This window comes from Anabrus simplex, chromosome 1 (assembly GCF_040414725.1).
Source record: "Anabrus simplex isolate iqAnaSimp1 chromosome 1, ASM4041472v1, whole genome shotgun sequence".
Lineage (NCBI taxonomy): Eukaryota > Metazoa > Arthropoda > Insecta > Orthoptera > Tettigoniidae > Anabrus > Anabrus simplex.
In genome coordinates this window covers 228,147,363-228,171,836 of record NC_090265.1, presented here as the reverse complement: position 1 = coordinate 228,171,836, position 24,474 = coordinate 228,147,363, and the positions used below count along the sequence as shown (strand labels likewise).

General features: G+C 39.6%; 1 protein-coding gene across 1 annotated transcript in view; it reads right to left on the bottom strand.

Annotated features, from left to right (window-relative positions):
* The window catches only part of Rpn5 (regulatory particle non-ATPase 5), a 100,845-nt gene that overhangs the window by 27,616 nt on the left and 48,755 nt on the right, over window positions 1–24,474 (bottom strand). The window contains exon 7 of the mRNA XM_067158803.2: window positions 7,544–7,721. Within this exon, the coding sequence (XP_067014904.2) occupies window positions 7,544–7,721 (178 nt within the window). The remainder of the gene's footprint in view (window positions 1–7,543; window positions 7,722–24,474) is intronic.

Below are 24,474 nucleotides of genomic sequence, written 5' to 3'. Positions count from 1 at the left end.
GAGTTATTTGTAAAGTAAGTAAAATGAGTAAAATACAGTCACAAGCCACAAACTAGAGGTTATCCATGATAAAATTTGTCTACACTCTTACCAAGTTGTCATTAGAGCTGGAACTGTTACTTGATGGGTGCCAAAAATCATCACCATCTGTATCAAATGGATCTGACTCTTCACTTTCACCTTCATTATTCTCAAAAGTCCTCTGAAGAGGAGATAAATCTTCATTCACTCTTGATTTCGACGCCATTTTGGTGTGGCTTATGACTGTGTTAGTTCTGAAATTGTCACTAGATGGCAAAGTAAAGAACTTCCACCTAGTATATGCTGCCATCTTTTATAAATACAAGAAACTTCTTAGTGTGATATTAAAGAGGGAAATTTAAAGCATACAATGGTATGAACATCTCAAAAACAACAAAATGGTGGCTTATGACTATATTCCACCGAGCCCTTCATATATTGAATAGGAGGATTGTTAATAAAGTTTTCTTGTTGTAAGGTGTAGCCATCAATACAGCATGAAATTCATAACCTATAATGACCCCTTGGTGTTATTCGACAGGAGTAGGCTACATGCCGATGCTGGGATTCACCCTCTCCCTGCCTCATTATCATCCCACATTCAGACGCACAGGTTGTCCATGGGCATCATATAGAAAGATCTGCACCAGGCAAGCAGAACATGTCCTAGGACATTCCTGGCACTAAAAGCCAAACAATAAGTAACTTCAAAAGTTTGCAAAAGAACATGCAGAAGAAAAAGGGGGATAGTGATTGTGCGAGTAGTATTGTGACAGCAATGCTTGAAGAACATCATAGTTTTTCTTCAAAGTCTCTACAGCTTCTGTGGTTTTCAGTGGCAAATCTCAACAGTGATAGAGGACTTTCTGTGTACAAACTCATTTTATCTGATCATAGGGTGAATTTATCTTGCTAAGTGTCAAAACCAGTCTCAGCTTGACTATGGATGATCTCCCCGTTGACGGGGGCAGTAGAATACATCCGTAGTTTTGCCTGCCCATGGTAAAAGATGACTAAAAGGGGACCTAGGAGCTTTCATCTTGACAGTATGGGCTGGCGACCACAGGGGCTCCCCTAGCTGACTCTTGCATTGCTTCAATAATTTCAGGCTCTTAACCATTTTTTCTATTCAACCTCCCTTGGTCAACTCTTGCTTTTCTCCAGCAAAAACAGTATTAAGTTTGTGAGGCCTAGGGAGCCTTTCATTTTAACGCCTTTCACAACCCTTCCCTTTCTTTTGCCCATACCTTCATTCTTCTAAATGTCGGACCTCTGCCATTTTCCTACAGATTAGTGTCGATAGAGGATGGTTGTCTAGATATAATTCCTCTTTAAATAATAATTACCACCACCATCAAATATGGATGAAAAGATGTAAGCATGTAGTTAAAGCTCATGATCAGCTCCTTGAAACCTACAGAAAAGTTTCAGTTCCAATTATTTTTCAAACTTAAAAATAATTTCGAATTTAAATTTTAAAATATTTTTTACAAAATTTCACTGTAGTGGATTCAGATTTAGGCCTTTCTGTGAATATATCCTCAACTGCCTTCGGGAGTATACAGACGGCTACAGTTAAAATTTATGGATTTTTTCAGGTGTGAAATAAGCAAGAAATTGTAAGTTTCTCTTCATAATAATAATTCACATCGTAATACATGCATCGAAAGGTGGAAGTCTTTCAATTTTAATTAAGCACAGACATATTGTATGACTGATGCGTGCAAGCAAAGCGCAGGTGGGACATATGAAAATGTTCACCTATTTGTGCGATGTCGCCGGAGCTGCAGTACGCTACAGAAGCAGTCATTTCTTAACTACGAAACACCGCATGACTTTGATGCTTGTTTTCATTGGGTGGATCAGACAGACTGAACTACTGACCAATTACTTATCAATACAGATCAACACAGTAGAACCTCGATAATTCGAAATCGGTTAATTCAAAATCCCACGTAATTCAAAGAAGCTCTTGTTCCCGGAAATATGAAATACAGTTTTGCATGTTATTTAAATTGTTTAATTCGAAATACGGATAATTCGTAATTCGAAGTGCAATGTCGGCCCCATTACCGAAATTCAGACTTTTAATTCAAAACTGCCTTTACATTTTAAAACAATAGTATGTTACAGATTAATTTCAACTAGAAATTTATGTACGTCATAATAGAACGCGTGTTCCAGAACGTGCAGGGGTAGCTTTCCGCACTTACACTCACTTCGGTGGGTCTACAGTGCGCTTGATGATTGCCAAGTTGAATGAAATCGGAATTCTTTTGTATTCAACCTTTTAAGGAACGCCGTAATATCACGCAACATGCAGTGTGTGGGAAAACAGAATGCATGAACACTGGTGATGCCGACAGTTGACGAAAAATCGTGGCTCATATAATAAATTCGTAGGCACCGAACAATACTGTCATTGCCGATGAAACTGCACTGCTTTATTTTAATGCGAGCCCAAACGGTCTTATGGTTTTAAAGGAGAAAGTACCAGCCGGGGAATCGTACAAGGGTTGGGGATGGGGGTCATTGTAGTGCGTTGCAATTGCAATGCACATGGAAGCGAGAAACTTTATCCCCTCATCATAGAAAAGTTTGATAAGCTACAATGTTTTAAGGGCGTCGGGCACTTTCCATCCCAGCACAAAGCATCTAAAAATGCAAACAGTACAGATATCCAAAAAATAATGCATTTGCACAGGGGAACCAGCATAATTTATCCTCGTCTTTGAATTGTGTGATTTTTTTTTCTTTCGTTGCGTGAGGTTATGTTCGTCAGTGATTTGTCCAAGTGCATTATTTGAACATTGTAAATGCACCTTGTTGGATACATTTCGGAAATAGTTATTCCTTGGCATTGGAAAAGTTTAAACTGTGAATCGAGGTGATTGCATGTATTAATGGATCTTAGAATACTTTGTGACGCGGCAAGTGTTTACATTTCTGAAGTACGAGAGAAGTGCCATGGCGGGAAATCGTACAAGGATAGAGTCATAGGAAAGTTTGATTTTAAGGGCATCGGGTACTTTCTGTGTAAATACAAGGCATCTAAAATGCATACAGTATAGTACTCCAATGAATAAAGCACTTTCACATGGGAGCCAGCACAGATTTCTCCTCGTCTTTGAATCGTGCTTTTTTTTTTTTTCTTTCTTTCGCTGCGTGAGGTTATATTTGCCAGTGAGATATGCAAGTGCATTATTTGAATACTGTAAATGCACCTTTTTGGATACATTTTGGAAATAGTTCTTTTTTCATGGCATTTGAAAGGTATAAACTGTGAATCAAGGTTAACTGCATGCAGTAATGGGCCTTATAATATTCATAACGTGGCAAGGGTTGGTACTTCTGAACTGCGAATTGGCGGTTAATTAGAAATCACGTAATTCGAAGTCCGATTTTTGAGTCCCAACGACTTCGAATTAACGAGGTTTTACTGTATAAAATTTGATACATATGACTGACGCATTGTTTTTATGTATGTAATACGGTTTTGACAGAGCAGACCCACTGAGAGCCTTTTGAGTTATACAGAGTGATATTACAAGTTGTCCATTTCATGACCGTATCGATGAGTATAATCAAGAAGTTAATATAAAGAACCACCTAATCGATACTTTATTTTATGCCTGATACTTTACATTTTATGCCTTAGGCTGACCTTTGTCAGCAGGTATTAGTTGCACTGTACAGTTGGTGCAGTGGGTAGAGTTTTGGGTTAGCATGCAGAAGGTCGAGGGGTCGATCCTGGGTTGAGGAGTATGTTTTTTATTTCGTAAATGTAGTCCAGGTGGTATGGTATCTGGCATCTTAATCGTCAACAGCGATTGCAGCGGATCCTCTAGAAATCATTTGCACTTACATACTACGAACCTAGAAATGGACGAACAATCGTTTTCATTGGTCAGCTTTGAAAGACGCCCTTTCCACATCGTGGGCATGAATTTATTCGCACTACTTCATCTACTAGATGCGTTACGTGTTCAGCGCTCCACAATTTTGTAAATGTAGGACACATGTGACCTAAGAAACGGTGTCTTACTGTATTACAGTATGTAATGTCTGATGGAAATTAGCAAATACAAAAATGCGCCTCAACCCAGGATCGAACCCTCGACCTCCTGCATGCTAACACAAAACTCTATCCACTGCACCAACCATACAGCACAACTAACGTGTGCTAACAGAGGTAGTTACCCTACATATTGTACCAGGAAAAGTTGTGGGCAAAGGGCATGAGTAGGACCTCAGGGAGTGGAACTTGGTTTTGGAGCTGATACAGAGTAGGATAGACTCGCAGAGCGAATAATAGATGGTTAAAAATCTTTTTCAAAACAATTTATTAATTCTTCACCCTGCGATATGATTTTTGATTCAAATCTGGCATTGGAATTAAAAGTTTGAAAGTAATCTTCCTGAATTCTGTTCATGAAAATGGCATAAATACTACTGATTTCAAAGTCTTTCATATGTGAGAATATGAGGTATTGAAATTCCACCTAAAGTCTTTCTAAACCTAAGCACACTTATAATTGTAAGTTGATATGAGAAATTAAATTTTGGTTAATAGTTTTCAGTTCTCAGTTCGTCACCCTTGATATATAGCACACTTGAAAAGCCTAAAGTCTTTCTACGAGATATGAAACTGAAATTTGAAATTAAATTAATCACTTCTGAGAAATTATGGGAACTCTGAAATATTTGTTCACACGCGGCACTGAAGTTTCCACTGTTCACAAATTAATGAAAAAAAAAAAATTTTAGTCAGTTTGTTACTACTCACTTATGGCAAGAAATGTTGCTACAAAATGTCGAAGGATGGACATCTGGAATGTTCCGTGGAGAATCAGGATCGGCGATGTTCCCTTGACACACCATGTTGACGTTCCCGATGAGGTGATGACGGCTGGAACTGGATCATGTAGAATTGCAGCTCGTTAGGGTGATTTTTCGCACACGAAAAATTCACTTAGTGCGAGTAGTTAACACTGACACTGTCATTGACTGTTGAACACTATTTATGGCGTAATTGAAAGAATCACAGTCCTTCCTGTATGAATTACTATTTACAGTCGTTATTGAAACGTTCATAAATGCACAGTTCACACTTGAAAAGGCAAGTCGATAATCACAGTCTTTGAACACAGTCATTAAGTCACTAAGAATTATTTTCTGCTTATCCTGTTATTATAATGTTATATTACCTCAGAAAAGTTCTTAATTTTCACTCAAATTACTGTAAGTCGTATACTGACGTGGCATGAATAAAGGAATACAGTTCAATACTCGGAAAGAAACGAGTTCTGGTGATTCTACACATTAGTTTCTGCAGAAGTTCAATATCATAAGTCTACACGTAATGACATATTCTGTGAACGTTAAATAGTTAATGTGTGCACTTCAATAAGTTCACTCGTATTACATTCTTAAATGTCTTTAGGATTAGACTGTAGTCGCGACGCGATATACTAAATATAGTGCGACGTCTTTTATAATTCTGTCGGCGATATAATTTCGCGTTCCGGAAATACGACGGAAAGTACTTTCACCGTGACTGCGCGAACATACTGTACGCGGGCCGGTCTCTCCCCTGTCTCACTCACACAGCTGTCTACTCGTCCTTGTACTGCTTGCTGGCTGGCTGGCCTTGGCATATATAGATACCAGCGCTGGGAGGGGTAGCATCTCTCTCGGCCATGTGACCGTGATTACGTAATTTCGTTGAAACTTTAAATTATTATAACTCAACAACCATGGGATGAATTAATTCGAAATTCACAGGGATTAACTTTTATGACGTCCGCTATAATTCAGCGTTTGTCCCGTTGAAATTGGTTAAGGTGTTAAAAAGCTGGTAAAAGAAAAATTCTTTCGAGAAATATCTCTAGGGGAGGTGAGCTTCAAGCGACAGGTGACGTCACTTGACTCCGCCTAGTGCACTCGTAGGGTCTGGCACATACTGGAACATTCTTTACATAGATGTTCGTACGTCGGTCGGATCTTTTATGCTGAAGTAATGTTTCTTTCAATTAATATGGACCAGGACCTAGGCTTTCCTGGTACAATATGGTTACAGTGTTGCCAGATTGTTACTCTTCAACGTCCTTTTCCTCCCGGATATACTCGCAGGACGAACTTTTGAGACAGGCATTTTTTTATTGCTGGGATGTGAGGAATCGCACTGCGACACCCGAGTGCGCTAATTTCGCTTCACCCTGTATAGTTGCGTCATAGACAATACGGACCATACTGGACCAGGGATGGTCAAATTCATTTACACAAAATTGTATCGAATTTTTAATTTCTTCACCCACGATACAGTACTATTCAAAGAGTTGCTCTTGAATGTAACAGACATTATCCATGCTGTTTCCTGATACTCTGAAATAGCAATTTATTGCAGTTCCTTCATATTTCGTTTTCAACAGACTTCAGGTGACATTTCAGACTTGCACAGAGCATGTTGACTATTCATCAAGCGTTTAATCATCGAACATTTCTTATATTTCAGGGTCACTAAGAATTGGGAGGACTTTATTTTTTTTCTTTCTGATTAATAGTCTGAGAGTCGACAATTGCTCTTCTTTGGCAGAGGTGGGGCATACCTTAAACCAAAACTTTCTGTACAGTCAGTTGATGCTACACAACCTACTGTGTCACCATTCTGAAACATAATATATTTGCTCATTACTCAACGTTATTGAAATCACTGAACTCACAGCATCAATCACTGTCGGATGTCTCATCCAATGTCACAATTTTGTCAATGATAAATTTTCCTCTAATAAATGTTCTTTGATGAGTTCAGCAATCAGAAGAAGAGGCTAGGTAAACAAACGACAGGGAAATTGCCACCTAGACCGACTTGATTGACAGATCGAATGATTAATTGACTGCTCTATATGAACTACAAACTAGAACCCTAAACACTGTGTATGGTTCAAGATATTCTGATGCTGAAAGTTCTCGTAGGTTGAGAATTTGCTTTTATTTGAAGAAAGACTTCATCACTTTCTAAATCACCTTTAATTATGCTTCTTGGATCAAAGAGTATACCGAGAGAAGTAATGACAACTTTTCCTGTATCAGACTCCATTAAGAGGTCCAGGTTTTTTACTGTCATACAGTGATATCTCGCTTCACAGGAAGCAAAGTTAGCAATATTTGATACAATACGATATAGCCTAGCTTTCGATATAATATACTGAGTGGGTGTAGAATCGATTGTGGCACTTATTATCAGATTTTATTGCCAAAACTCACCTCGAATCCATATAATTTTTCACTTATTTTGCTTAATGGTAAATAGTTTCGTGTTCTGAGTCAAAATTTGTTAAATTTTGCAACCTTGCACACTGGAAGAAAAAAAGGTGTCTCTATGTATTACTAAATAAGCAACTGCTTTCTACACCATACTTGTAACATCAATTTTAAATTACATTCCATTTTTCATTGGCAAACCTTTTTATAATCAATCTTGTCCAATAGAAGAATACCAAACTCATAAGGCTGTACTTACGTGCTCCACCACTCTGCTGCGCAGATCCTTCCACCTCTTGAGGCCTTGTTCAGTGTTCGGGTTGAAGACATCGGTGGCCTTGCATTTTGGCGTACCTTCCTTCAGTTCCTTCTCATAAATCTCACATAGGCCAGACCACTTGATCAACTCAGGATTAATGAAAAGTCTCAGAAGTTCCCTGGGAAAGGAGACTTTTATAACACTTTGAGATTTTTTTTAAACCAGAATTATTTAGCAATTTAAAACCTTGACTCTCCATCCATTATAAAACTGGTTACACATAACTTTAGAATAAGATTTCACTTATGTTCTGTGTAAGGAAAGGTAGTAGTGGTAGGGCTATTGTTTCATACGATAAAGGAAAAGTAATACAATTGTGTCTCTGTACCAATTTTTTTTTTACGTCGCACCGACACAGATAGGTCTTATGGCGACGATGGGACAGGAAAGGCCTAGGAGTGGGAAGGAAGCAGCAATGGCCTTAATTAAGGTACAGTCCTAGCATTTGCCTGGTGTGAAAATGAGAAACCACAGAAAACCATTTTCAGGGCTGCCGACAGTAGTGTTCGAACCTACTATTTGCTCGATGAAAGCTCACAGCTGCGCGCCCCTAACTACGCGGCCAACTCGCCCGGTAATGTTAGTTTGAAGAAGGAGAGGTAGAGTTTCAATGTCTCAAAGGATAAGATATTACCCAAAACAGGAAACAGTCCAGAAAAGGTGAGAAAATACAAGATTCTTGGGTCTCGCAACTTTATTAAAATACTAATGTTGTAAGAGAAGAAGTGTTGTACTAAGTAGGTGTGTCAGAGAAAGTTAAGATAAGCCTGACAAAGTAAATAGAAGCACTACCAGTAGTGCAGAGTGTCGTAATTTCCACACACATCACAGGAAACAGTGGAAATTTTAAACAGTTCAGATTGCTATATATATGTGTATGTATGAATGTTTTTTTTTTTTTTTTTTTTTTTTTTTTTTGAGAACAGCAAGTCATTTTTCTTGTTATTTAGGCCTTACATGCTCCTTGTTTCTTATCTAATCTCTTCCTCTTGATATATCTACCGAAGCCTGCAAGTCTTCTTTTTTTTATTTTTTTTTGCCTAGCCTCCTTTCAGTCCTTTACCAACTTTCCTTCAAAGTTAAATGAACAAGTCCTAACATCTCAAAAAGTGTTCATCTCACAACTTAGACTCAATAAGAAAATAAATGATGATATATGTATTGGTAAAATGGATTGAATCACACGCCCTAGTTTGTAAATTCAAACGCTTTCAGTGTGCATATGAAATTTGCTATTAGTTAACTGCATTATTTACAGGAAATTTTCACTGTGATCAAACGTAGCAACTGTACAAATAAAATAGAATTTTAGTTGTTTACAACTAGGCATCCTAATAACATACAGTACTTGAATATATTGTTACTATGTGTTGGGTATTCAGCCCGAAGGCTGGTTCGATCCTCCACAGCTCTGGCAACAGCTGTCATAAACAGCCTAGGCGTCACTGAAAAGGCATACTAGGGAAATGAGGAGTGTGGTAGTTTCCTGTTGCTTTCCTCACCGAGCCAGAAGTTGCTAATACATATCAGTCTGCCAAGCCCACTGGAATGCATGCACCAACTGACCCTATGAGCGATATTTTCACACCATTCATAACAGGGACCGACTGCATAAGAAATTGTATTACTAGCATCGCTCATACCTCAGTCACTTTCATATTGTCAAAGCCAAGGATGAGACAGAGACAAGGCAATGAAAGTAACAAATTTATTCTAGCCCATACCAGAAGACATAGTGCACTGTAAACACTACATCTTGCCAGCAAAGGCATTTGCTATGTCCTATTTACTAAAACAGGCAATCAAGATGGATGAGAGTTTTATACATGATTGGTGGTAAAATGAAGTATGGCTTGATTAGGTACTTATTATTTTAATCAAAATAATTTTCTAAACTTTCCTTTCACTAAATTAGCAGGAAATTCATTATAGATTCTACTTTAAATTTATCTTTTAGAAAACTTATCAATTTTCTAGGAATACAATAGTTAACATACAATTTATAGGTTTCAAAATAATTGATGCATGACCGTAGACTTAACCCATATCTCTACATGTATAAAACTCAACATATGTATGTATGTATGTAAGTATGTATGTATGTATGTATGTACGATACTAGCCTGAATATAAGACAATGCTTTTTAAATTAAAATGTACTAATAATAGCAACCGCTATACCGGCCCCGTTGTGTAGGGGTAGCATGCTTGCCTCTTACCCGGAGGCCCTGGGTTCAATTCCTGGCCAGGTCAGGGATTTTTTCCTGGATATGACGGCTGGTTCGAAGTCCACTCAGACTACGTGATTAGAATTGAGGAGCTATCTGATGGTGAGATAGCGGCCCCGATCTAGAAAGCCAAGAATAACTTCCAGAAGGACTACACCATTAGAAGATCGTAGGATTCGTCAGCTGGCTCTGGTGAACAGATGGATGACAACAGCTGAAATCCGAGCATAGGTTACAGGCAGTGTGTTATCACGAATCGTCTGGCACAGATTACTGGAAGCTGGTTTAAGATCTCGAGTTGCCATGCGTTGTTTACTGCTGACACCAAACCACAGAAAACCGACACTTCCGTGGTATAGAGTCAGAGTCAACTGAAACAATGAGTAGCATTCTGTGGTGTTCAGCGATGAGTCTCGCTTCTGTGTGTGGCGGTCAGATCGACGTAAACATGTCCATAGGCGATCTAGTGAACAGTCACAGGAAGCAGCATTTATCGAGGGACATACCTCTCGAACTCCCGGTGTGGGTAGCGATTGGAGATGATAACAGGATGGTTTTGGTACTCGCAGAAGAGAGATTAAATGGTCGCCAGTATATGGCAAGAATGGTAAACCCTGTTTTCATACCCTTCATGATGAGGGTACCAAATGCCATATTCCAGCAGGATAATGCACGAGCCCACACTGCAGTTCACACAAGAAACTGCCTCGAGAAATGTACAGATTCTTCACTGGTTTGCCAGTTCCCTGATTTGTCACCCGTAGAGCACGTCTGGGATATGATGGGAAGACACAGTATACAGTCATACCAGCCTCCAGCCAGCAATCTTCATGAACTGAACAGCATGTGTTTCAAGCTTAGCAAGAAATCCCTCAAATTGACATTTGGTGGCTGTTTACTTCTATGTCATACCAAATACAAGAGGTATTCGTAGCCATGGGCGTCATACCTCATACTGATGAAAATGACGATGGACATTTCTGAATGGACTGAAAGTTTAATCATTTAATACCTGTTATGTGATGAATATGTCGACAAAGTTTGATAAATACTGGAGTGGTACTTCATGGTGTAACACTTTCCATTTCTGCTAGTGTAGATAATTTATTAATCATTTGCATTTTTTCTGACTTTGTTAGGCTGACAAACTGGATTTTGTCTCTCTGACCATAGAGATGATGATGATGATATCAGCTAACAATCCCTTGGAAAAGGAAGATCACCCAGCTTTCAAGGAATGAGTGAAGAAGAATGTTGTAGGTGGTGGAGACCTTCCAGGAAGTAATGTTCTTCATAGGAAATATTTGCCTCTCTTGACATAATCAAAGAAGGAAGACGTCATAGCCATACAGAACAAACAAGTTGTTGTCATGTGTGATGAAACAACTGACAAGATGGGCACAGCAATTACCGCTGTCCTGCTGTCTACAGTGGAGCCTTCCACAACACAGGACCAGTATGTGGTATCTGTCACTTCACTGGAGGCAGTGAATAGACAGACATGTGCTTGAACAATTACAGAAGCACTGCGGGACACAAAAATGAAATTTGACCAAGTTGTAGCCTTAGTAACTGACTCGGCGAAATGCATGACCTTGTGTTTTGCTGGATTGCCAGTACTCTTGCCAGACAACTCTCTTCACATTCAATGCTGGGCACACATGGTCAATGTGGTTGGTGTGGTGAAAGAATGTCAGTCATCCTTGAACAAATTAGTTGTTTCTATTAAGCAAACGTTTCTCACCACCAGAAAGAAACAGCAGCCTTCCGACAGTTCCTGCAGGAGAAAGAACCAGGGGCTGGGATATTTCTAATTCCTGTTGCTGCTTTATGTGCAAACTCTTTTTGTTAAATCTATAGCACTGGTTATGAAACCTCTATTGCTCAGATTGGAGACATATTCCAAACCAACTGCTTCAGAATTTGAAGAAGTGACTATAAGTAGTTGCTGCAGGAATTTTCAGCAACAGGGTCCAGGAAGAGCTGGAAGCCCTGAAAGGTAATCTTAGAGGCAGAACGATAAGAGGAAATAAAGAGGACGGCAGGCTGTATACATACAAAGTTGGACAACCTGATGTTTGAGGATCTGACCCATACATTTTTGGAGCCAGTGTCTGAGCTCTTCTACAGGCAGAATGAGTTGACAGCCTGCAGCAGGAGACAAATTAAAGGCCCTATTCAGCAAAATACCATCACTGAAGAGTTTTCCAACTGATGAAGGAATGCTTGAGTATAGTGATCTTCAGGAAATTCTGAAGAAGAATGTGGAGATATCAGTGGAGGACGCTCTTCAGGCAAAGCATGAGGATCATCAACTATTCATTGATGGTGCATTAAGGGCAATGTGGTTTCCAGTGCCAAACATAAATTTTGAAAGATTATTTTCAAAACTTTCCTTGCGTGTTGACCGATTTGAGAACTAATCTCACACTGACAAATTTGGAATTGCTGTCAACCTAGAATTAAAGCATGAAGGTAGCAGAGAGGTTAAGTTTGTAAATGTCTTTTTTGTCTTTAATGTTTGCAATTTCTCTCTTTTTTAGTGATAATTTTGCAGTTGCAATATAAATATTTGAAAGTCCAACAGCTCTGTACTCTGACTAGCCAACCGAGCAGAGGAAAGGCGGCCATGGCTCTACCGTGGCTCTACGCCTCTGCACTCGGAAGACGGGACAGGGGCACAGGGACTAGACTTCATGCCTGGCCCCACCCGTTGGCTGTCCTGAGAATGGTTTTCCGTGGTTTTCCATTCTCCTGCACTAAGGCGAATGCCGGGACAGTTCGTAGTATAGGCCACGGCCGCCCACCCCCTCACCTTCTCCGCACGTCTCCTTCAGCGTAACAAATCTCAAGGCCTGAGAGACGGCATAACTGTCTACGAGGCCCGCCTCCCCCTTCAGGGGAGGAATAAAAACATTTAGTAGTAGTGTTGACTCTTTTTCCATCCAAACTTTCACAAATGATTTGCACCAGGTAAAGTATAAACAAAGTTTGCTATAAGCAACCCTGTATAAATCCTCTCACTAGTCCGATTTCTTCCATTAATTCTCCTCCAATTCTCACTCTTGCTGTTTGGTTATAATACAATTCCTTGATCAGTCTTCTCCTCTCTCTCTCTCTCCATTCACGTCCATGCTTTTTAAATATTATCATGAGCTTATCCCACCTTAGCCTCTCATAAGTACTACAGTAAAGTCCGCTATAGCATGTACTGCATATAGTGAGAACTCCATTGTAATGACAGCTTTTTTTCTGTCCCTTAAAAATTCCTATATTAAATTTTGTATTATCCTTTGGCTACAGCAAGAACCCTATCCCCAATGCAACCAATATTATAAGCGATTCAGCACGATTATTTTTTCTGTTATCGATATTTATGAACTCCGGCGATTACCGTATAATCCCGAATACCACCAGGACTTTTTTCCCCGAAATACTGGTTCTAAATCTTAGGTGTGGATCATATTCAAGCCGTTCGTTCTCGTAAATATTTACTACGTTTACATGGAGTGTTGAAATACATTTGAATATGGTTACTGTACTCAATATACCACATGTAAACGGGCATTCAGGTCTTATTGTGTTTTAGTTGCATTCTAGAAAACAGTATCTATATTTTCTCAATACGGTTACAGTGGCATGTAAAAGCGAAATGTAAGGTAATGAAATACGGTAAATCAAAGAATATGGGTAAATATGCGGTAAATATGAAAGCCGCTGCTGCGGATGCTCGATCATCATGTGTTTCACAAGTGCTGCTGGAATGCTGGGTGTGCGAATAGCTGATCTCGCGGGATATCGTACTTTGCGGGAGCCGAGACAGTTGGTTACGGAAGTCCACCTGCTCACATTCGAGTTCTGTATCTGTCCCGTGAAAGTGCTGTCTTGATAGTAAGCGATGGATTCAAAACGCCGTCTGCGGTCATTTACTGTGCGTGACAAACTGAAAGTTGTAAGCAAAGCTGAAATATACGGAAATCATGCTGTTGGCAGAAAGTATGATAATGATGAATCGTGTATTTGTGATTGACGGAGAAAGAAGGAAAAACTTCTAAAAATTAACAGCAATCGCAGAACGTTCCGCGGGCAGAGTGCAGTGTTTCCGGAAACTGAAGAACGACTCCACAAATTTGTGATAGAAAAACGTGAGTTAGGATATGGTGTTTCTAGTGAAATGTGTCAATTGAAAGCACTAGAGATCTCAAAAGAACTCAAAACACAAGGTTTTACTGCAAGCCGTGGATGGATCCAAAACTTTTAGGGATTGTGCATTCGGAGATGTACGTCTATTTCACAACATCTCCCTGGGGCATATGAAGAAAAGTTAACAGCCTTTCAGCGTCACATTATTCACTCGAAGAAGCAAAATTCTTATTTGCTGTCGCAAATTGGGAATGCTGACCAGACACCTGTCTATTCTGAAATGCCATTAGAAAATACAGTGGATGTGAAGGATTCTAAAAGTGTAACCATCAGAACAGATAGTAACAAAATGCAACGATGCACGGTAATGTTGTGCATATTAGCAGATGGAACCAAACTCCCTCCATATGTGTTTCTGAAAATGAAAACACTTCCGAAAGGAAACTTGCCGTCCAGTTTTATTGTTAGAACACATGAGCCCGGCCGGATGGACAGTGCGTTAGTTGAGGACTGGGTGAAGTGCGTTTGGCAACGTCACCCGGGGGCTTTGTTACAAAAACGAAACCTGCTTGTGTTGGACAGTTACCGAGGACATATAACTGATGCCATAAAAGCTATGATGAGGAAAGGAAAAACCGATCTTGCGATAATTCCTGGAGGACTCTTCTATTGTAGAGCCGCTGGATGTGTGCATGAACCGGCCTTTCAAAACTGCAATGAAACAATTGTACATGGAATGGATGTCTGATGGTGATAACGCGTTAACACCAACCGGATGAGTGAAGAGGCCTGAAGTGGGACTAATATGCACCTGAATCAAGACTGCATGGGCGCACATTCCCAACGATATATTGTCCAAAAGCTTTAAGAAAATAATGTGGAATGTCAAATTCAGTGGACGGTAGCGAGGACGACTATTTGTGGAAAGAAGCCAGCGATGAAGGTTCCTATGGTGAAACTTCAGATGACGACAGTGAATATTGAATGATCAGAGTATTGAACCGATTTTATTTATGATTTATGATATTTGTGGTATATTTGAAGAAAATTAAATAAGTATGTAAGTTATTTTAGTTGTTTCCATATTTCGCCGTCTCAAATTTAGAGTGCGGGTCTTATTAGGTGGCGGGATTATACAGTATATTGAATGCGAGCGATCATCTTCGGTATAGTTTTCTCGCTATGTGCACTAGCGAGCTTTCTCGTCGACATTCAAACTCAAAGGGAATGTCGGAGTCAATCTTTATATATAAAATAAGAGTTTTGTCTGTACATTGCTCTGAATTTGAAAAGAATGCTATTTCTGTATCGGTTATGTCTACAGCAACAAGGAAATGCACTTTTTACTTTTCCGTAATTTCTGTCTGTCTGTATGTACACACATCACGAGAAAACAGCTGAAGAGAATTTAATGAAAATCTGCATGTCAAGTCGGGGAATGAGCCACTACAATCTAAGCTATAAATCATTTTATTCACGCTGAGTGAAATGGTAGTTTAGGGGAAGGCCTAAAATTGAATTCTCAAATATTCATGTTATTAGTGGTCCTACAGTAAAATGAAAATGTTAAGGGTCCACCTTTTCAATACAATGAATATTTATTAATGTGAGTAAATATCACATGTCGTTTAAAGAAGATTGGTACTAGTTTCGACGCTCACTGCGTGTTATCATCAACCAATGGATCAATTGAGCAAAACACAACTTGTCAAACAATATAAAACACATGATAGTGCCTACAGGACAAATGTTAAATTATCACTAGTTAAAATATAAAACACATGACAGCAAATACGAAGGCCATCCGAAAAGTGGTACCCGTTTGCGCAATAAAGACACAGGAGTAAATATTAACAAATATACACATTTTAATTGGAAAGAGCTCCACATAATCTCCAAGCAAATTTAGGCATCTGTCATATCGTGGGATGAGTTTTTGTATTCCAGCGTCATAGTCCTCCTCCGCCAGCATATTGAGATACGTTGTCACGGCTCATTTAAGTTCTTCATTGCTGTCAAATCTTTTTCCCGCAAGAAAGTCTTTAAGCTTCGTAAAGAGATGAAAATCCGAAGGGACCAAGTCCGGGCTATACGGGGGATGGTCGAAGGTTTCCCACTTGAATTGCTGCAAAAGTTGTTGTGTTATCGCAGCTGCACGAGGCCTGGCATTGTCATGAAGGAGAATGACGCCTGTAGAGAATAGACCTCGCCATAGATTTTGTATTGCCCGCCGTAATTTCTTTAATGTTTCACAATATGCATTAGCATTAATTGTGTCTCCACGGGCCATAAAATCAATGAGCAGTACACCTCGGCGATCCCAGAAAACGGTTACCATGAGTTTCCTGGTGGACAGAACTGTCTTGAATTTTTTTGGTTTAGGTGGTGAATGAGCATGATGCCACTCCACTGACTGTCGTTTACTCTCAGGTGATGCATAACAAACCCATGTTTCGTCCCCAGTAATGATGCGAGTCAGGAAAGAGTCTCATTCATAGGAATAACGTCCCAGAAATGTCAGTGCTGCAGCCGTACTCTTAGTTTTTTGCTCCACTATAAGCATGCGAGGGACCCACCTTGCACAGATTTTTGAATAATGCAGATGGTCTTTGACAATTTCATGAACAATTTTTTGAGACACATTAGGAAAATGTTCACAGAGTTCCTCAATTGTGACGCGCCGATCGTTCCTCACGCATTCGTCTACTGCGCTCAGCAGTTGGTCTGTAATGACAGATGGTCTCCCGGAACGCTCCTCGTCGTGTGTATTCCCCCTCCCCAGGTTGAAGTTGCGACACCAGCGCCGAACAGACGACTCGTCCAACACATTGTCTCCATACACCTCCGTTAATTGGCGATGAATTTAATCACGGCCCTCACTTCACAACTGGCGGAGTTCTCAATTTGTTTAAACATTTTAAACGATCACAGACACAACACAGGCAATGCTAGCATCACACAAACTCGCACAGAGCAGGCAGACAAGCCAATGACGTGGTCTGACCTTGCCCAGCGGCTACCCGAGTCGTCAGCGCTTCATGTGGCGCTAACAGTTACTACTTTCCGGATGGCCCTCATACAATGACAAATGTTAAAATTGTAATAAATTAAAACGTTCCCACTGATAACACATGTTACCTTATGATCTATGCACATCAAGCTGGACCATTCTCTTGTGTATCAAGATTCAACAACTGGGATATGTTGTATGTCCGGCGCTCCTTTCTCCCTCCGCCTGCCAGCTGCACGCGCGCCTGTGTATCATTCTGCCAGCTTCGACGCGCAGCCCTCAGTGCGCGTGCCTGACCATCGAGTGTACTATAAATAGGAGCTCCCGGCCTGCTCACTTGCCCACTTGCCCCGGTGTCCAGCTCCAGAATACACCCTACGTCGAGCACGGAGGCTACTCCTCTTGAAAATGTGCTTCGACCAGGTGGACTGAATTTCTGGCAGTACGAGGTTTCACCTCTGGTCACCGCTCCCTTACCTGTTTCCGCTGCCTATGTTCCGTAATTCTTTTACAAGCCATTTTCATTCCCTAATCTATGCAAGCTCCCTTAGTTTCGCTAGGTGGAATTTCTTCAATCAATTGAACTTGCTTTTTAGGAATTCAGGCACTTCTACAAACAAGGACTCTCATGAACATTTATGTTAGTGTGCCAGATAGTTCTCGACTATCAACGTGTCAATTCACAAAGACTATCTTTTCAAGATAGAAGTGTATATAAAGACTGCAAACCTGTACATATTGTATAAAGACAGACTTTTCTCAAGATTCCATATTCCTTTTTGCTTCAAAATAAATTTCAGTTATTTGTGTAAATATCATAAAGTGAAGCAAAATAAAGTTGTGTTTGTAAATTTCAACCTTGGTTACAACAGGATACCTTCTCAAATTTTATACTTTACAGTCAGACGCACCTCATAATTTTAACTTGTTACCTCATTAGAAAGAACGGCTGAGGTAAACGATCGCTTAATTTAAATGCTATGTACTGAAATTAAGTAAGAATGTGATACACCTCAAAATATGGCACAAAGTACATGACTGATTTCCGAGGTTAGTTTATTCAGTACAAGCTCCTTAGGATGTTTCCGCAGGGGACAAGGAAAGACAATGTGTTATGCGAGAAACATACGATTGAATACATGAATCAGAACTATCCAAAAGGGCTATGTAAACACTTGATATGTTGTTTTTCTCTTTCCGACGTGTGCATTTAACATCGTGTACATACAGATGCAGTGAAAGATATAGGCTATTTACCATTTCTAAAGATGAGAGTATTAAAAGGCGTGAAAAATATGATAGAACAAATACGAAAACTTCTTCCATTGGGGCTTATTAAATAACAACAGTGTACCAAAAGGTGTGTAAAACACCAGACAACAAATACAAAAACATTTGCACTGGGGCCCAAAAAAGTATCAGCGCATTATATGCAGATCACACTGTTTGTAAAACAAATGTCAGCCGAAGCCTTAAACGAAGGTCGATCAAATATGAATGGGATTTTTGTTCCTGAACATCAACAGTTGGTAGGACTGGCCCCTTCTATGCTATTCTTAGGCAGGACAGTTAGCAGTGGGGAGAGCGTGCTGTTAGATATTTCCCGCTGTTTCGTCAGGAAACGGTGTCACGATGTCGGAGCAACAGGTGCACAACTCCACTGCGCAACGCGTAATTATAAAATTTCGAGTTACAGCGGTGGAAATATGCCAGAGATTGATTGCGCAGTTCGGAGATCAAACATCGTCAAGGAAGCGTGTGTTTACCTGGGATAAAAAGTTCAAGGAAGGACGAGAATGTGTGGAAAATCAGCAACACGATTGCCATCCTCGGACCAACATTACAGACGAAAACATTCATGCGGTTAAAGACAATGACGAAGATCAAAGGACGAGAGTATCAGAAATTGCAGAACAAGTCGGAATCAGTTATGGGAGTTGTCAAGTAATCATCACAAACGACCTACAGTTCCAGATGGGTCCCTCGCCTTTCGACCAAAAATCTGAAGTTGAGACGACTCGAGGTCTGTCAGAGGCTTACAGCAAGGTTTGCGGAAGATCATCACCTGCGACAAAACATGGGTCCACCACTACACTCCTGAATCCAATCAAGCAAGTAAGGAGTGGCGAAGAAAGAGGAGGCAGCACCAGTGAAAGCCAAGATTCGACTGTCAACTGGCAAGGTTCTTGCAACCGTTTTCTTTTTTTTTTTTTTTTTATAGGCAAGGTATTTTGCTGATTGATTTTTTTTGCATGAGCAATGCACAATCAATGCTGCTTACTACTGCGAGCTGCTGAACAAGACGAAGGTTGCATATCGCCGCAAAAGACTAGACCAACTGATTCGACAGGTCATCCTCCTCCACGATAATGTGCGGCCCCATACTGCAGCTCTAACCGTTCCCAAGCTACAGGAAATGCACTGGACTACACTTGATCATCCTCCTTACAGCCTGGACTTATCGCGCTGTGATTTCCATTTGTTGACCGCTTAAACAAGCTCTAGGGGGGGGGGGGGGGGGGGGCAACAATTTGAAGATGACGAGAGTGAGGAAGACTTTGTGCACAACTGGCAGGTGATAAGACCCAGTTCTTTTTACGATGAGAGGATCAAAAAGCTGCCCATACGCTGGGACAAATGCATTTCCAAAGCAGGAAACTATATAGAAAAATAAATTATAATCGCCTTGTGTTTTTCAATAAATGAATTTATATAAAAAATAAAATCGTGTTTATATTTGATCCCCAATTGTCTTTCGGACCAGTGGGTTATTTAACATAGTTTTCTGGTCACACTCTTCAACCATGAATTATCTGGAGGTAAAACTTGGTCATACGCAAAGGAATTACTATGACCGTAATCTCAAAAGCTACAACACTTCGATCGACTAGAGTTGAAACACGCGTGCCACCTTCGAAAAATGCCGATGTCTGTTCACTTCTTGGACTTTAATTTTGTTTTCCCGGAAACCGAAAAAGTTGTTAGTGGGACCTAAAGCAAGTAACATTAATTTTGTCTTCATTAGTAAACGTCATCACAATCTTTTCAGTATCCATAACTGGGCTAAACAAATACTGTATGCACCACGCTAGCCAACTTCACACGATTATGTTCCTAATCTGTACATCGCACAAAAAATATTTGCTAACCTTCACTGTATCACTCACCACAGAATACATTTATAACTTTTGAAAAATGCAAAATACAAGCAAAAACAGGCTTTCTGGGTTATTCAGCAATATCAGTGAAAACTGGAGAACAAAATTTAACTTTCCAGAGGCTAACAACTTGCTTCCCAACAGTGTAATTTACCAGTTTGGGAATTAAAGGCCATTTCTCATATTTGGGGAACTTTCTCTGACCGGCCTCCTCTTGTGAGGGCTCTAATCTGTGTTGGAAATCACATTCATTTCACAACAGATGACAAAGAACATTTTCAGAGCTAGGAAAACTGTGATTGTACTAAGCAATAATAGTAAATATTTGCGACACAAAAAGGTATTTTTATATAAATTTAATATGACATGAATTGGGACTTCAAATTTACAACACGCTAAGCAGGAAATTGTCTTAGGGAGGAAATCCACTAACGAGGATTTACTGTATTTTCTTGCGTCTGGTTAAATTTTGAAAAGGCTATTCCCTTGTAAATTTATAGCAAAAAGTTTATCATTACTCTACCGGCACTTGAAATATGTAGATTAAGTTAGATTAAATAATGCTGTTTGAATAAGGATACTAAAATGTTTGCCACAGAAGCCACTGGAGTGATACTACACCAATTTTTCAGAATTACAGTAGAACCTCGATAATTCAAAATCGGTTAATTCAAAATCCCACCTAATTTGAAGAAGCTCTCGTTCCCGGAAACATGAGATACAGTTTTGCATGTTATTTAAATTGCTTAATTCGAAATACGGATAATTCGTAATTCGAAGTACAATGTCGGCCCCACTACCAAAGTTCAGACTTTTAATTCTAAACTGCCTTTACATTTTAAAACAATAGGCCCTAGTATGTTACAGAGTAATTTCAACTCGAAAATTTATCCGCGTCATAATAGAACGCGTGTTCCGGAATGTGGAGGGGTAGTTTTCCGCACTTACACTCATTTTGGTGGATCTACAGCGCGCTTTATGATAGCTAAGTTGAATGATATCAGCATTCTTTTGTATTCAACCTTTTGAGGAACGCCGTAAGATCACACAACAGGCAGTGTGCGGAAACACAGAATCCGCGAACACTGGCGATGCCGACAGTTGACGAAAAAACGTGGCTCATATAATAAATTTGTGGGCACCGAACAATACTGTCATTACCGATGAAACTGCATTGCATTATTTTAATGTGAGCCCAAACGGTCTTACGGTTTTAAAGGAGAAAGTGCCAGCCGGAGAATCGTACAAGGGTGCGTTGAAATGCACATGGAAGCGAGAAACTTTATCCCCTCGTCATACGAAAGTTGGATAAGCCACAATGTTTTAACGGCATCGGGCACTTTCCATGCCAGTACAAAGCATCTAAAAATTCAAACAGCACAGAAATCCAGGGGAACCAACATAAAATATCCTCGTCTTTGAATTGTGTGATTTTTTTCTTTCATTGCGTTAGGTTATGTTTGTCAGTGATTTATCCAAGTGCATTATTTGAACATTGTAAATGCACCTTGTTAAGGGCCCCATACACACGCAGACTTCTGGACTTCTGCACAGACATGCCTCTGGGAGGTAAGTCGGAAGTATGCAGTAGCACACACATGCTCAGACTAAATAAGTCTTCTTCTTCTTCTTGAAATGTTGTTTGAGCTCCTTGTAAATTTTCGCCCAGTCAATATTCTTATGAGATTCATAAAACACTGTACAGATATGTGTATAAATATTAATTAAAAAACAAAGTGGAGCACTGTATTATATGCAGGACAGAAAAAACTTTATGGACTTGATTTACTCATAGAGTTGGAACGGTAGACTAAATGATTATTTACCGAGGAAGTTGAATACGACACGCTCAGCTGTTTTCTGTTTACGATTTTGCGCTTCGGATGGTTGAAAAATATATACGGATTAAAATTAATTAGATAGTCAGTATAGAATTTGAGTTGGTATTTGGACATAATGTAGTGCTTTGCACGAAGAAGGCGCGCAAAAAGAGATTTCAGTTTTCATATTTGTAGGTTACCACGCTTATATTTATTGCCGCAACTCTGAGATAGCGCTTTCGTCGCAAAGTCTCCAGCTGAATTCAAGCACCGCCAGAATGTCAGAGACTTGCCTGCAAACTTTTTGTCGGCAGGCTTATTGGCCATACACACAGAGACATGTCTGAAGAGACTGGTTTACGCAGACTTACCTCTGACTAAGTCTGCGCGTGTATAGGGCCCTTTAGATACATTTCGGAAATAGTCTTTTTCCATGGCATTTGAAAGATTTAAACTGTGAATCGAGGTGATTGCATGTTAATGTGTCTAGAATACTTTGTGACGCGGAAGTGTTTACATTTGTGAAGTACAAGAGAAGTGCCATGGCGGGAAAGCGCACAAGGATAGAGTCACAGGAAAGTTTGATTTTAAGGGCATCGAGTACTTTCTGTGTAAATAAAAGGCATCTAAAATGCATACAGTATAGTAATCCAATGAATAAAGCACTTGCACATGGGAACCAGCATAGATTTCTCCTCGTCTTTGACTCGTGCTTTTTTTTTTTCTTTCGCTGCGTGAGGTTATGTTTGCCAGTGAGATATCCAGGTGCATTATTTGAATACTGTAAATGCTCCTTCTTGGATACATTTTGAAAATAGTTCTTTTTTCATGGCATTTGAACGGTATAAACTGTGAATCAAGGTTAACGACATGCAGTAACGGGCCTTAGAATATTTTGTAACGCGGTAAGGGTTGGTACTTCTGAATTGCGAATTGGCGGTTAATTCGAAGTCACGTAATTTGAAGTCTGATTTTTGAGTCCCAACGACTTTGAATTAACGAGGTTTTACTGTAAATTGAACATACACATTCACATTGCCTCAGAATTAGAAAAATAACGAGTAAGCCATATTATGGAAATTTGGAAAAATACAAGTTTTGAACAAACTGATTGCAATTTCATATCCATTTTAAAAAGTGTGTGGGGTTTTCCCATCGACTTTTGCAAAAAATAGGATATAACGACAATTCGCTATAGTGAGTAAATTTTTTCCCGTTACGGATTCTCGCTATTACAGACTTCTACTCTATATATATTTTCTGCTCTTCTGTATGTACCTTTCCCCTATAACTCTCAGTAAACCAATGAAATCCCTTGTTCCTACACCATGCAGAAATCATGAATTTCTATGAAATATGAAACTTACTGTAGGGAAAAATGGATTCTCTTTTACAGGTATTTTAATAAATACCGTATTTACGGGAATAATTCCTGCCGCCGAATAATCCCCGCACCCTAATTTTAGGAAGGCTCATTTAAAAAAGTTGAAATTAACTAAAATTCCTTCCATCAAAAGAGTAACGATGTCCATGTGGTCTTTACGCAAATATGAACGTGTAAATTTATGGACATAGCTGCTTTGCTTGAATATATTTGAGATGATAAAAATACATTATCACAGGTATAAAATATATTTGCCATGAACATTAGCAAGTAGGACTAGGTATTTCATTAATCTGAACTTGCAATACGCTCCATTCCTCGTAGAACGGAAGATTCATTGTCTCTTGCATCACTAGATCCTGTCTCAAATTACTTACAAATTCGTCACATTCCACGTGTGGTCTCTTTTACTCGGATATTAACACGACCGACGGTGGATAATACTTTTCGTACAATGTAAACACTTGAAACAGACACACCTGTGAACTCGGATGTTAGTTTTGCGATACAGTAAAACCTCATTAATTCGAAGTCGTCAGGATGCAATAATCGGACTTTGAATTAAACGATTTTGAATCAATCGCCAACTCGTACTTCAGAAATGCCAACCCTTGCCACGTCACAAAATATTGTAAGCCCGGTTACTGCATTCAATTAACATCGATTCACAGTTTAAACCTTTTAAATGCCATGGAAAAGAAGTACAGTATTTCCAAAGTGTATCCAACAAGGTGCATTTACAGTATTCCAATAAAGCACTTGATATCTCACTGGCAAACACAACCACACGCAACAAAAGAAAAAGAAAAAAAATATTAAAAGATGAGGAGAAGTTTATGCTGGCTCCCCTGTGCAAGTACTTCGGTCATTGGATTACTGTACTGTATGCATTTTAGACTCCTTGTACTAGCACGGAAAGTACCCAATTCCCTTACACCAACGTGGCTTATCGAGCTTTCCTATGACGAGGGAAGGAAGTCTTTCGCTTCCGTCTGCATTGCAACACAGTACAGAGACCCTAACTTCTTTGAAAAAAATTTGCTTGAGCTAGGCATAAAAAACATTGCAGTTTCATTGGCATTGACAATATTGTTCGATGTGTATGAACTGATTATAATTATGAGCCAG